The following is a 12,703-nucleotide window of genomic DNA, read 5'->3' as shown; positions in this document are numbered from 1 at the left end:
TGGAGGATACAAAACATCTCTTGTTTTTTTCAGTACTGTTCTCACTTTGCTTTCAGGTATGGATGTATTCAAATCACTCCTGTCACATTTCTGACATTCCACTTGGCATAAGCAGGGGGCTACACTTATGTATGCCTATGAGCAAAAATATACGGACCGCAGGCTCACCAAACAGCTGAATTCATTGGTAATCCACACACACAAACTAAATTGTTGAGTGCACTGGAAAATTTGCAACGCCAAGGCTGTACTGCAGTACTCAATTTCAAGTTACATCATAGGCAGAGAAGCTAACTGGCTTCATTGCAGAATCCCTGGTTCGTATACTTTCCCTCATGGCAGTGTCATATTTACTTGCACATTGCTCACACCCTCCACATTGGCCATTAAAAATTAAAAAATTTTTCCCATGAGTAGTCACGAGAACCTTGAACATTGCTGCAGCAACAGTTGTCCACTTGTTCTGATGTCAGTATTGACATCGACTTTGAATAGGTCAGGCCAGACTATCTTTATTTATTCATTTAGTGACCAACTTCAGCTAGTGCCTGCAAATAAAAGAAGTTAGTAGTTTCTGCTTGTGCAGAACCTGTGCTCTTACTACAAAGGTATGTGCTGTTTGGAAGTAATATTTTGTTTGTGTTCACATTAGCTGACATGAAAACCCAGATTTACAGCCACCGTATATTTCATTTTTCTGTTTAGCTCCAAAAACGTTCCATCACCAGATTTCTTACGCATAATTATTGCACCCCCAACTTAGCATCAATTTTCCTCAAACAAAAGCGCGAGCATAATGAGAGTAAATATGGCACATCAGTCCAAAGCCAGATGCCATTCAGCTGCGCTTGACAATAACGAAGAAGCCACTCTCAAATGAAATAAAGTCAAGTAATGAAATAATTGCTAACGAAAAGGGAAACCTGATGGAAGCAACTAAGGACTATGTAGACAATGTTAGGCGACTAAGAAATTAGGCACAGCACGATTCAGTTGACGCAAGGAAAGATACAAGTGAACATCTCTGGGAAAGGTCTTTCCAGGTCTTTTCTTTCGCAGTGGACATTAAGCAGGAAGCATTGTGAGTGAGCTAGTTAGTAGGAATTCATAGTTGTGTTAGTGTGGACAAAGAACAGGAATATCTGAAAGAGCATGTGTTTGTTCCTTACTAATGCGAAAGCATATTTCCCATGAGGCAGAAAATCGGGCATGATCAAGTGATGGTACAAAAAATTATCATCAATGACGTTATCGGTGTCTTGTATGATGTCATTAGTAATACAGAAGATAGCAAATTGCAAAGTAATGTTAATTAGTTGTAATTATGGGTAATTAATGTTAATTAATGTTACAACAAGTTAGAGTAAGGTGACTTATGGTGGAGTAAGGTGAATGAAGGTGGATTAAGGTTGGCATGAATTAGAGTAAGGTGGATTGAGGTCAGTACAAATTACAGCAAAGTAGATTAAAGTAGAGTTGCGAAGCACATGTGACAATTTATTTGCCAGCTGTGATTTGCCCCCTTTAAGATGGTTACCTACAGGCAACACATGAAAAAAAAAAAGATATTTTTCTTGATGAGTTTTGGTTTGGAGTGTGGAATATTAGGCTAATCATCTTTGGTAAGCACTGAATGACAGGCTGCAAGTGTCATTTGTAGGATTAGAGTAGGAACAGAGGACAGGGAAAAAGAAATTTGGCACACAACCTGCTTTCTTTTGATAGCGCAGGCAGATAAAAAAGACCGGTGGAATTTTCCTGGCTGCAGAGGTATCAGACAAGTAATGTAGAATAAATGCAATTTATGCCGGTTTCACTTGCCGCGAGAACTGTCTGTACAAATTCCACATGAAGTCATAGCTGGCTTGGGGGGAAGCTCACTTTCTATGTTCTGTTTGGTGTCGATCACAGGCAACAAACCTGTTGCTGAAAAATATTCCCGAAAATATTTTACAGCAAAGCTCTTAAAAGGACTTCCACGACCATTTTCCTTCGTGGCATGTTAGGTATCAAATGTCAGTTAAAGAAGAGCCAGCAACATAGCCTGCATCAGAACCTCTAATTCGCTTTGAAATGAAATGATCAAGAGTGATAGAAGAAAAGTTACCATGCATATACCTTGCTTGAATTGACAACTTCTTTGCATGTTTATCTTACCCATTAATTAATCATTTTTGGTTCTCACGTCGCATTTAACAAACTCCACCGTGGAGGTCAGCTAGGAAGGGTTCAAATTGATAAACATTTTGTGGGTATCGCTTTTGGGCCTTTCAGGTTTAGCATGCCGGCTTCATGTTCCCATGCAATACCTGTTCCCATCAGTATTTCATGGGCTTTTGCTTCTGAATCCAAGGGCCTGTCAGGCATCCCGCCTGCTGCTGATATAAGGGGCCTCAGCCCATCATCGCCAGATCTTCCCTGGGGACCTGTGAGGATGGTGTTGAGACCTCTGCCCCCGATGCCCCTCAAGGAGCACTGTTTTACATTTGAAAGGTGGGAAACATTTTTTTACTCAGCTTTGCTTTCCTTGATGTACGAGTTGCTTGGATTGGCATAGATCTGCGAACATTTCTTTCTTTACATCAAATATCCTTGTTCTAGGTGTATTTTGCACATTGACAAAATTAAGCATTTCTTTCAGGTATTTTTATGTCCTATCCCTAAAGGGTTAACTAAGTGCAATGAAGGCGACAATGCTTACCAGAGAGGCTGAAGGTGGAGTCCTGGAGGTTGCGGCAGCCACTGCGTGTCAGAGGCCGACTGTGGAACTCTCGGGGCGTAGCTGGGTACAGGGGTTCCTTGTAATATGGTGCGGGTGGTGGAGTCGACTGTGTCGCAGGGGCAGCGTTTGCGGGCGACACGGGCGGCTCTTCTACAGTCTCCGGTTCTGGCGTTGGGGCCGATCGATCGATCTTGCGTGGAATTGAAGCCTGTAAGGGAAGCCAGCGTCAATGGGGTTAGAAGGAAGCTTCAACTTAGGCGACAAAGGAAAATAAAGTACTTAATCATGTAAGGCACACCCTCGTGTAAAACCTGGCATGGGGCCTCACTCTGGAGTGCAAAAATATAGAAAAAAAAAAGGTTTTGCGAAGTGCATAACGTGTACCATAGTGCTACAGGAAAGCTGAAGCAGATATGTGTTGGTGAAGCAAAGTGACAAAATTATTTTGTGTGAGCCTTTTTTCATCTTGCTGACAACTGTACTCCTGCAAATATATTCTGTAAATATACTCCCTCGCCTGTTGCCTCCTTTCACAAAACAACTTTAGGGGAGGTGCTGGTTAATAGCCATAGTAGAAGCTGGGTACGATGCAGATCAAGTTCCTTTGTCAGGAGCATTGGTGAAAACAGGGACACAGCTTCTACTGCAAAGCTGTCTTGGGAATGTAAGATGTGCACCTCCCCCAAATGTGGACAAACTGAAAGAGATTAGGCTGCATTATTGCATTTCCTGCTTTGCCAGGCATTTGTGACAGTGAATTTGTTCAAGCTCCATGATGTCTGTTTTGGTCTGCATTATGCTTGAAGACTGGTTGTGGAACGACTGCACATAGCACTTCCTTGTGGTTATAAGGAACAGGTATTCATATCGCTTTTTTCTTTTTCAATTCAAGTTATGCTGATAGTGCCTTTGTTCTGGTTAATTTCTGTAAGCCATTGCACACTATCGAATGTGCAATGTAATTATGAGGTTTTACGTGCCAAAACCACTTTCTGATTATGAGGCACGCCGTAGTGGAGGACTCAGGAATACTCGACCACCTGGGGATCTTTAACGTGCACCTAAATCTACGAATGTGCAATGAGAGATGCTTGAACAATGAGTTGATATTAACATAAGGACTTGTTTATCTTTTTGGTTGAGCACTTTTTGCCGTCTGACAAATGTTATCACTCAGCGTGGGACAGATGTATCGAAAGTTTCTGGAGTGTTATCAATGGTTTTATCCGCTGTCTGTTGTCACCGAACCTTGTGTAATCTGATTGCATGTATGCGTGACGGGAATGGTGTACAACTTTCTGGAAGACACGTGGGCACCAGCGAATACTCTGAAACGTTTGATGGCTCGTGTATAAAAGCCGACGGGCTTGACCGGCAAATCAGGTTTTCGCCGATCACCGACTGTGTTCGCCGCTATCGTTGTGCTCTAAGTGTAGCCTGTTTTTGTGGGCGCAGGTCCGCCCAATAAAAGTTAGTTTTGTCATTCACAGTATTGCTATTGTGTTCTTTACCGTCACTACTCCGTGACGATATTACTTATTAACGTCATGTAACACAAACAGAGATTATTTGTCACTCCAAAAAGTGCGTGCATGTTATTGGTAGACTGTTTATGCAAAATTGCAGTGTTACTGGAATTTTGCTATAGTACTGTGACATCTAATATTTATTACAAAAGTAACACAACTCTAGAGGGACCAAAATTTTTGTTGCTAGACATTCTAAAATGGAAACCACATTGATGCAAAACCTGCTGCTACAGCTGCTGCTAGGATTACTATTACAGTTCTGCTAGTCTCAACAGCAGCCTCTCCTTTCATGGGTCAAGTCTGCCTGCTATTTATGCATGTATCATGGTACATTCCAGAATAGCTGCACATGCTCACTTTCATTTGAAATTGTACTACGGCTTTTGCATCACATACGTAATCTGACCAGGCCCCTTTGCTACAGGATCCTAACAACATTTAAGAACTTCCCAGTACGGTATGCATGTTTTGCGCCATATGATCCTTGATAGAAGTAATAATCTGGTGAAAAACGTTCACCGGCAAGAAGTTAAATAATGTATGCAAGACATATCTTATTTCACAGCAGTGCTGCCAACACAAGTACATTACAGCACATTCAGCTACGAGTGCTCAGTTTTACTGCATGTAAAAAAAGGAAAAAGGAGGGAGAGCAATGAGATGTGTTGTCTCTGCAATACATTTATGTGCACATAATGTCACCACTTGCCTCCCTCTGCCGGACAGCTGAATAGACGTAGCTGCAGTTGGGCGCCATCGGGATGAACTTGCCGACGCCCTTGGCAGCATGCACTTCTCCATTTTCAACGACGACTCGCCCCTGGGATATCACGAAAACCGGAGCACCTCGGCACCGGAATCCCTCGAGAATGTTGAAGTCACTGGCAGACTGGTGAGTCTGGGCCGAAAAGACGTGCTCCTTTTCGGGGTCCCAGATCACAACGTCTGCGTCAGAACCAGCCTGGATTCTGCCCTGCAATGTGGAGCCAAAGAGGAGATATCTTGGTGGGGATGCTGGTGGGTTAGTTCATTTTTGAAGTAATTAATAAAAAAAAAGCTAAGGCAGCACAACTAAATGACGACAAGAAAGCAATTGCACATTTGTGATCTGCGTTTGTTTCAATTTTGGTCCTCGTCTAGTTGCTAGGTGTGTGTGAAAATTAATTTTTGAGACCAAATTGAATGTGAATTGAATATTGCCAGAAGCGAATCCAATAGAGCATTCCATAATGTCTAATAGTTTTCGAATAATGATAAAGCAGTTTTTAACTATTAATGTAGAACTAAGCTCACATCCTTGTATGTACATAATTGCAACGTTAGAAAGCTTCTGTCATTACATTGCGCATCATGAACTGTTGTCCAATACAGGAACAAATAGGCAGTTTGTTTACATAGTTACTACTCTTCAGTGAGTGCAAATGATGGTGGTTTTGCCAGAATAACTTGGCTCCCTGAGCAGCCTAACAGTGCTCTGCTATGCAACTCCTTTGTTTCTTTAGCAAAGTACGATGTTGGGCTAATTGGTGCACCTTGTTTCTTGTCTATTGTGGTCGCCAAAATGAAATTTATCACACTTTTGCGTCAATTTTACGTTTGATTGCACACAATTGGTAATTTAAGATAATTTATTGAAGACCGAGTATAATTGGACAGAATTCTATTCGTAATTCGAAAGTTGAATATTTGCACCCCTTACTAGTTGCACTGTTTCGGCTTACTTTGGGGAACAAGACAGCTGCAAGGTTAAGAAATGAAGAAATGAATTTGTCATCAACTTGAAGCAAACTTGAAGCAACTCAAAGCTTCGAGTTGTTGACAAATTCGACTTCGCCCTGCCATCTGCTAGCTGCCTGGCTAGCTCAGATGGTAGAGTGGCTGCCCTTTTAAAGGCGGTGGTCCCGGCTTTGAGTCTCGGACCAGAATGGATTTTTCTTCAACTGCAAGGCTTTTCTTTCGACGAACCCGTATGGGTTTCCTTTGTAGCAATTGCTACGATTGGGTGGATGTCTCACTTTCCCTTAATTAATTACTTCTCTCCACCTTGCGGGTTTCTGCAGAACTATTATGTCATACAATAAATTACTTGAAAAGTCACTATTTTGCCATTGCGTAGCACATAACTCAAGAACTATAGCAACTACAGAGAAACTAAGGACATATTTGAAATCTTGTTGAAGTTCTCTGCGAGTGAGTGAATTTTCAAATTTCTAGTACAAATATTTAAAAATGTTCTTTCGAGGAGCATCTGCCCTTTGGGAGCACCTCCCTTCCCGACTTTTGTACGGCTGTGTGTGTGTTTGCCAGTGTCGCATCTTGCTTACCTTCCGCGGATAGATGTTGAAGATCTTTGCAGCATTGGCACTGGTAACGGCCACAAATTTGCAGGGATCCAACTTTCCGGTGTTCTGAAATAGATGTCGTAATATATTAAAGTACAGTAATGGCACAGTCCAAAATTTTTTCTGACAGGTGACAGTACCTCCTTTTTTTTTTTTTGCACACTAGCGATGTATTTTCTTGCGCCATGTTTGGCAGTTCAATCTTTAGCATCTGTATTAACAGTTCTTCACAGCTTAGGCAAAAAGGGCACTTCAAGCAGTGGGCGATGCTCCTTTCCAAACTGGCTGTGAGTTATGAAGTTAAGAATTACGTCACCAAGGCAACATGGACTAGTCAGTCCCTTCTCATTTAAATGGTAGCCGCTACAGGTAGCGTTCTTCTGACATCATCTCGTTGCTGTAATTAGCATTGGCCTAGTGTAATTATAATTTTTTTTTTACGATTCTTGAATGAAGCACTGCCATGTTTTATGTGTCGCTGTGCATTTGAGTGATGCTACAGGTGGAACCCTGTTATCCAAATGTGCCTTATGGTTTACTTTAAGCAATAGAAAACTTATCACTCAGGCTTCTATCATATTCTTCACCAAACAGTAAGTACTAGATGAACTAAAGCATTGATGCTATGCCCCTGTCACATGTCCCTTATCTCCTTGCTCCCTTGAAATACCTCTTATCTCCTTTGAGATAAGGGAGCATTAATTAATTAAATTAAATTATGGGGTTTCATGTGCCTAAACCACGATCTGATTATGAGACATGCTGTAGCGGTGGACTCCAGAAACTTGGATCACCTGGGGTTCTTTAATGTGGACCTAACTCTAAGTACACAGGTGTTTTCGCATTTTGCCCCCATCGAAATGCAGCCGCCGTGACCAGGATTCGATCCCGCGACCTCGTGCTTAGCAGCCCAACATCATAGCCACTAAGCAACCACGGCAGGTAGATGAGGGAGCATGAGGCTTCACAAAGGAGTTCAACATCACACGAGTTCCGTCATGTTAAATGGCAACATACTAGTTTTTAATGAAAGCTACCAAGGTTCTATTATGCATTGTCTAGCTTATACACATGCACATTAATTTTGCCTCTAGAGATGCTTAAAACTATTCTATTTAATGTTTCTGAAGAAAGAACATACAAAATTCATGGGAGATATTGAGTACTTCTATGAGAAGTAAAGCATATTCCCTTACTGTAATGCCACCAACCTTGTGCTCATTCATGTTCTTATGTACTGCAGGGATTGGCCACTGATTTTAGCTGTTCTTGCAGTGACCATTTAATGATGTTAGCCACAGCAAAGCACCCAAACAAAAATTAATTTTTCCTTTACATTTTGAGTGCCCTGGGAACAAGAGTACTCCCTTCGGTCATCACGGGAGATGGCTGTGCTCAGTTCACCAAAAGCTCCATTAAAATTCTTGCCCAAGGGTGACTTTGTGACAGCCAGTGTATTTATCTGAAGATAAATACTAGGGGTGTGTCATTATCAAAATTTTCGAATACGAATCAAGTATGCATGCTTAGCTTCAAACATCGAATTGGAATATCAAATAATGATATGCACATGCATTTATTAGCAAGTTGGGTTAACTTGTTGTATTGGAACATTGCAATAGCGTTGTCAATGTTAAAAAACGAGACTAGTGAGCTGTTATACTAAAACACTATGTGTTTGGATTATGTTGGAAAATTTAGCATCATTCCCACTAGCTTTTCTCGCCAGCCTGTGCTTTATTTATTTATTTATTTATTTATTTATTTATTAAACATACTTTCAAGGCCCAAAGGCACTACAAAAAGGAGCGGGAAAAAGATAGCAAGACGTGTAGCTAATAACAAAATATTACAAGGCATCTTGTTAAGTGATCTTGAACTCATGGTCATCAGTTATGCGGGTGATAGTAGAGGGAACATAGTTCCATGCGGTGCTTGGAAGTATGTTCCCTCTACGATGCTGGGAAAAAAAAAAGGGTCATTACACAATTTTGTGCGGTAAGACGGTAGACGCACCTTAAAGCTATGATCAGTCCTTGAATATATATAATGAGGTGAATGAAACAGGATGTCCTTCAAATCGTTGTTATAATAATAGATTTTGTGAAAAAGATTAAGATGAGGTGACTTTCGATGTAACTAAAAGTCAGACAGATTGAGGGTTTTCTTCATAGACGTGACACTGGAATGATTTAAATAATTCTATAAAATGAAACATGCTGCGTGATTCTGAATGCCTTCAAGAGTTTAAGTGTAGTCCGAGTAGGATTCCATATATGACACATGCGTACTCTAATAGAACGTACCAAGGTTTTGTTAAGTGTTTTTAACTTCAGGGACTATGGGGCATCAAAACAGTTTTGACGCAGATAATCAAGCATGCGATTTGCGTTGTCAGTTGCATATTCAACATGTGTATTCTACGAAAGATTAGTCCCCCTTTTAATATTGCCCACTGTCTGAACCTATGACGTCTGTCTGACTGAACTTTGTTGATGTATTTTGTCTGTGTATATTGCGCAAGGGGGCCGGGGCCCTTGTCAGGTGCTCTGTCGCCTTTAGCCTCGGCCCCCTCTTCGGCTGTGTCTGAGGAAACAATAAAGAAAGAACGAAAGAAAGGAAGAAATGTGGACACTAACTTATTTATAACTGTCAACCGATGGTAATAGAATATTATTGAAGGACTATGTATGTGGACTAAGACTAGTGGTGTGGCTAGAAACTTGCATTCTTTTACATTTAGTTGTATTAAGTGTCACTAGTCATTTACTTCACCGTTCAAATACCTTATCGAAATTGAATATCATATTGACCAGAAATAAAGACGGGAACAGCGGGAGAGAACACATAAACAACACGGGCGGTAACTTTCAACTGTTTTATTCCCGGCAGCCCGTGGGCATATATAGACATATAGAACATGCGCAGATCGCAGCAAACAAGAACACTCATCAGCCTAGCGTGGTAACCAATTATCAAAAAAATCTATTTACGATTGAAACAGCCTAATGGAGGTGTCACTAACACCGTCTTGGCCTTTCTTTTTTATGTGATAAGCCTCCATCAGTTTGCATGCAGTCTGGTCATGGCTTTTCCCCGGAATCTTTATCTCTTTAAAGAGAGGTGCACAGCGACAGGCATTGCAGTGTGCAGGCAAGTGCACCAATTCATCTTTCGTTAACTTTTGTTCATGTTCATGTTTGTTCATGGATCTGGGAGCAAAGCAAGGGTGAGGACAACTACTATGGCCGTAAGACCTAAAGTGGTGCCGTATATTCACAGGGTCACTCACAACCTAAGCAAGGTGGCAGGCAGGCTTGGAGTCCCCCTTGTCTTTTCAGCCCCTTTTAAGCTGGCGTGGCTCTGCCCCCGCACCTCCCATGATCCTAAAGAAAGGCAAGGCTGTGGCAAGAACCACACCAAGCCGTATGCAAAATGCAATGTAGGAGTTGTACATGAAATCCCCCTGGCGTGTAGCAAGTCCTACATAGGGCAGACAGGACAGTGCCTGAATGATTGAGCCAGGGAACATGAGCAAAAATTAACGAAGGGTGAATTGGCGCACTTGCCTGCGGACTGCAATGCCTGTTGCTGTGCAACTCTTTTTAAGGAGGTAGATTCTGGGGAGAAGCCATGACCAGACTGCACACGAACTGATGGAGGCTTATCACATCAAAAAGAAAGGCCAAGACTGCGTTAGTGACACCTCCATTAGGTTGTTTCAATCGGAAATAGATTTTTTGATAACTGGTTGCCACGCTAGGCTGACGAGTGTTCTTGTTTGCTGCGATCTGCACATGTTCTATATGTCTAATATGCCCACGGGCTGCTGGGAATAAAACAGTTGAAAGTTATCGCCCGTGTTGTTTATGTGTTCTCTCCCGCTGTCCCCATCCTTATTTGCAGTGAATATGATATGCAGTAAACAACTAGGCCAAACTGAAGTTCTTCTGAAGCACTGTCTAAATTGCGTTGAAGATCGAGATCATCAATATGGTTAGTAATTTTTTGGTAACCTGCACAGTCATTTGCAAACAGTCAGGCAGTTGAGGAAGAAAGGCAAGTAGGAGGATAATTGATATAATGAAAAGCAGGGAGCCCAAAGCAGACCCTTGCGGGGGCACCAGATGTTATGGCAGAATTAGATGAACAAAAGTCATTACTGTTGCATACTGACTACGGTTACAGAGAAATTCCTTAATCCTTGCAAGTACAGTGGGGTTTATGTTAAGTTGATTAAGCTTAAAGATAAGTAGATCGTGTGAGACAGAGTGAAATGCTTTAGCAAAATCCAAATATATGCATTCAGTATCAAAATCATGATCTGCATTAATAAGTCATTAGTAAAACATAGCAATTCCATTTTGCACGAACTGCTTTATGGAATCCATGCTGATAAATACTGAAGAAGGAATTTGATGCAAGGAATTCACTAAAGCGTAAGTATATTATATGTTCCAAGATTTTTACTGGAATGGATTAATATAATATGGGATGATTAATATTGGGAAAATGCACAACACCAGATTTATGCACAGGGGCCACCGTTCCTATCTTCCAATCAGAGGGCAGTGCAGACATCTGTAATGACTGTTTAAAAAGCTTTGTCAATATTAATGAAGAATAAACATCTGCACACGTCAGCATTTTTGATGAGATACAATCTGGACCGACCGATAAATATGCTTTTAAATTGACAATCAGCCGCCTTTCGACACCAACTGCAGCAGTAGGGATGGGATCCATTGGTAAGAAGTTAGTTAATGATATATGTGGAAATACTGTGTGGGTGCTCTTATGAAAATGAGTAATGAATGAGCTATGAATACCGCATCAAATGCCCGACTTGGAGGCATTTGACCCTGTGCCAGTCGTCACTCATTGCACTTTCTGTCAAGCAATAAACTCATAATCCAAGGTGGCGCGGCAAGAAAAAGAAAAGAAAGAAAGTCCACAAACCGCGTCTCTTGCTACCGAGAGGCTGGCTTTCCCGCAAAGTTTAGGTGTTTAGCGGCTAAGTGTGCTCTACAGGCGAAATTTCGACAGCATCACGAGAATGTCACAAGATTCCGCACAAAATCTACCTAGTATTCTTGGATTACATAGAAACAAATGCTAAGAACCATGTTTGCTCCCGCACAGTCAGCAATATATCCGATTTGATTCGAATATTCGTATCCAGCCGAATGTTCTAACATCTTCAAATATCTATTTTTCGAATCAGCTACACATATTAAAAATGTGATAATCAAACTTTCTGAGTATTTGCACACCTGTAATAAATATGTGTAAATACAAAGGAATTAAAAGTAGTGCTTGGGTGCCCATGTGACTGTGGTATTAATCTAAGTGAAAAAAAGAAAAAAAAAAAGAAAAGGAGGGTGAAAGTTTCCTCACCACTCCATTCTCCCACACAACACCCATTCGTTCTTCAACGCCGTTGACTCCATTTGGAATGCGGGTGAAGTCGTCCTGACCGACCGACTTCTGGGTGGTAGTGAAGGTGCAGTGGTCTGAACCAGTCGTCTGCAGCTCTCCACTGGCAAACACACACGCAAAGAAGAACAGTTGAAAGATGGCCTTACCTTCTTTTGCAATGATTCATGCACAGCTCATGACTCTCTCCAAGTGTAATGCGAAATCACTTTGTTTTGTTGAAATTTGAAATGAGAATGACAAAGTTTGCATCAGCTACCAAGTAACCACACCATTTTCCCAAACGATACCCATGCTGCATTGTTTGACTGGCGCCTTATGCTGCATCATATGGGTAGAAGTAAGCCATGTGTGTGGCGGCAAGGTTTTTTTGTGCCATGGGTGCTTGTTTCTCAGCACTGAGCATGCCTTTACCTCGAAAGAATAAAAATTCTGCAAAAAGCTGCAAATCAAATGATCTTTGAATGCCAGCGCGAAACAGGAAGGGGCAAGACACGTAAGCTGTGAAAGTGATTCTTGAGCGAGCTTAAAGGGAAACTTTACGTCAAATCCTTTTAAACATTTCTGCAGTATAGATTTCACCTTGCAGCAGAGTAAACTGAACACTTAGTGACTCTCAAATATCATTTTGAAAAATTTGAAGGAACACTAAAAGTGACTGCTAAATTTGTTCA

At 41.4% G+C, this 12,703-nt stretch overlaps 1 protein-coding gene across 1 annotated transcript in view; it reads right to left on the bottom strand.

Moving 5' to 3' along the window:
• Positions 1-12,703, bottom strand: part of LOC142560197 (dihydropyrimidinase-like) — a 60,947-nt gene that overhangs the window by 10,217 nt on the left and 38,027 nt on the right. Inside the window, exons 9-12 of the mRNA XM_075672120.1 lie at positions 11,991-12,132; positions 6,576-6,659; positions 4,961-5,224; positions 2,702-2,930 (exon numbers count right to left, since the gene is read on the bottom strand). Of these exons, the coding sequence (XP_075528235.1) occupies positions 2,702-2,930; positions 4,961-5,224; positions 6,576-6,659; positions 11,991-12,132 (719 nt within the window). The remainder of the gene's footprint in view (positions 1-2,701; positions 2,931-4,960; positions 5,225-6,575; positions 6,660-11,990; positions 12,133-12,703) is intronic.

Source organism: Dermacentor variabilis, chromosome 10, assembly GCF_050947875.1.
Source record: "Dermacentor variabilis isolate Ectoservices chromosome 10, ASM5094787v1, whole genome shotgun sequence".
NCBI lineage: Eukaryota > Metazoa > Arthropoda > Arachnida > Ixodida > Ixodidae > Dermacentor > Dermacentor variabilis.
Note: the sequence above shows the minus strand (reverse complement) of the source record. Positions and strands in the feature narration are given on the sequence as shown.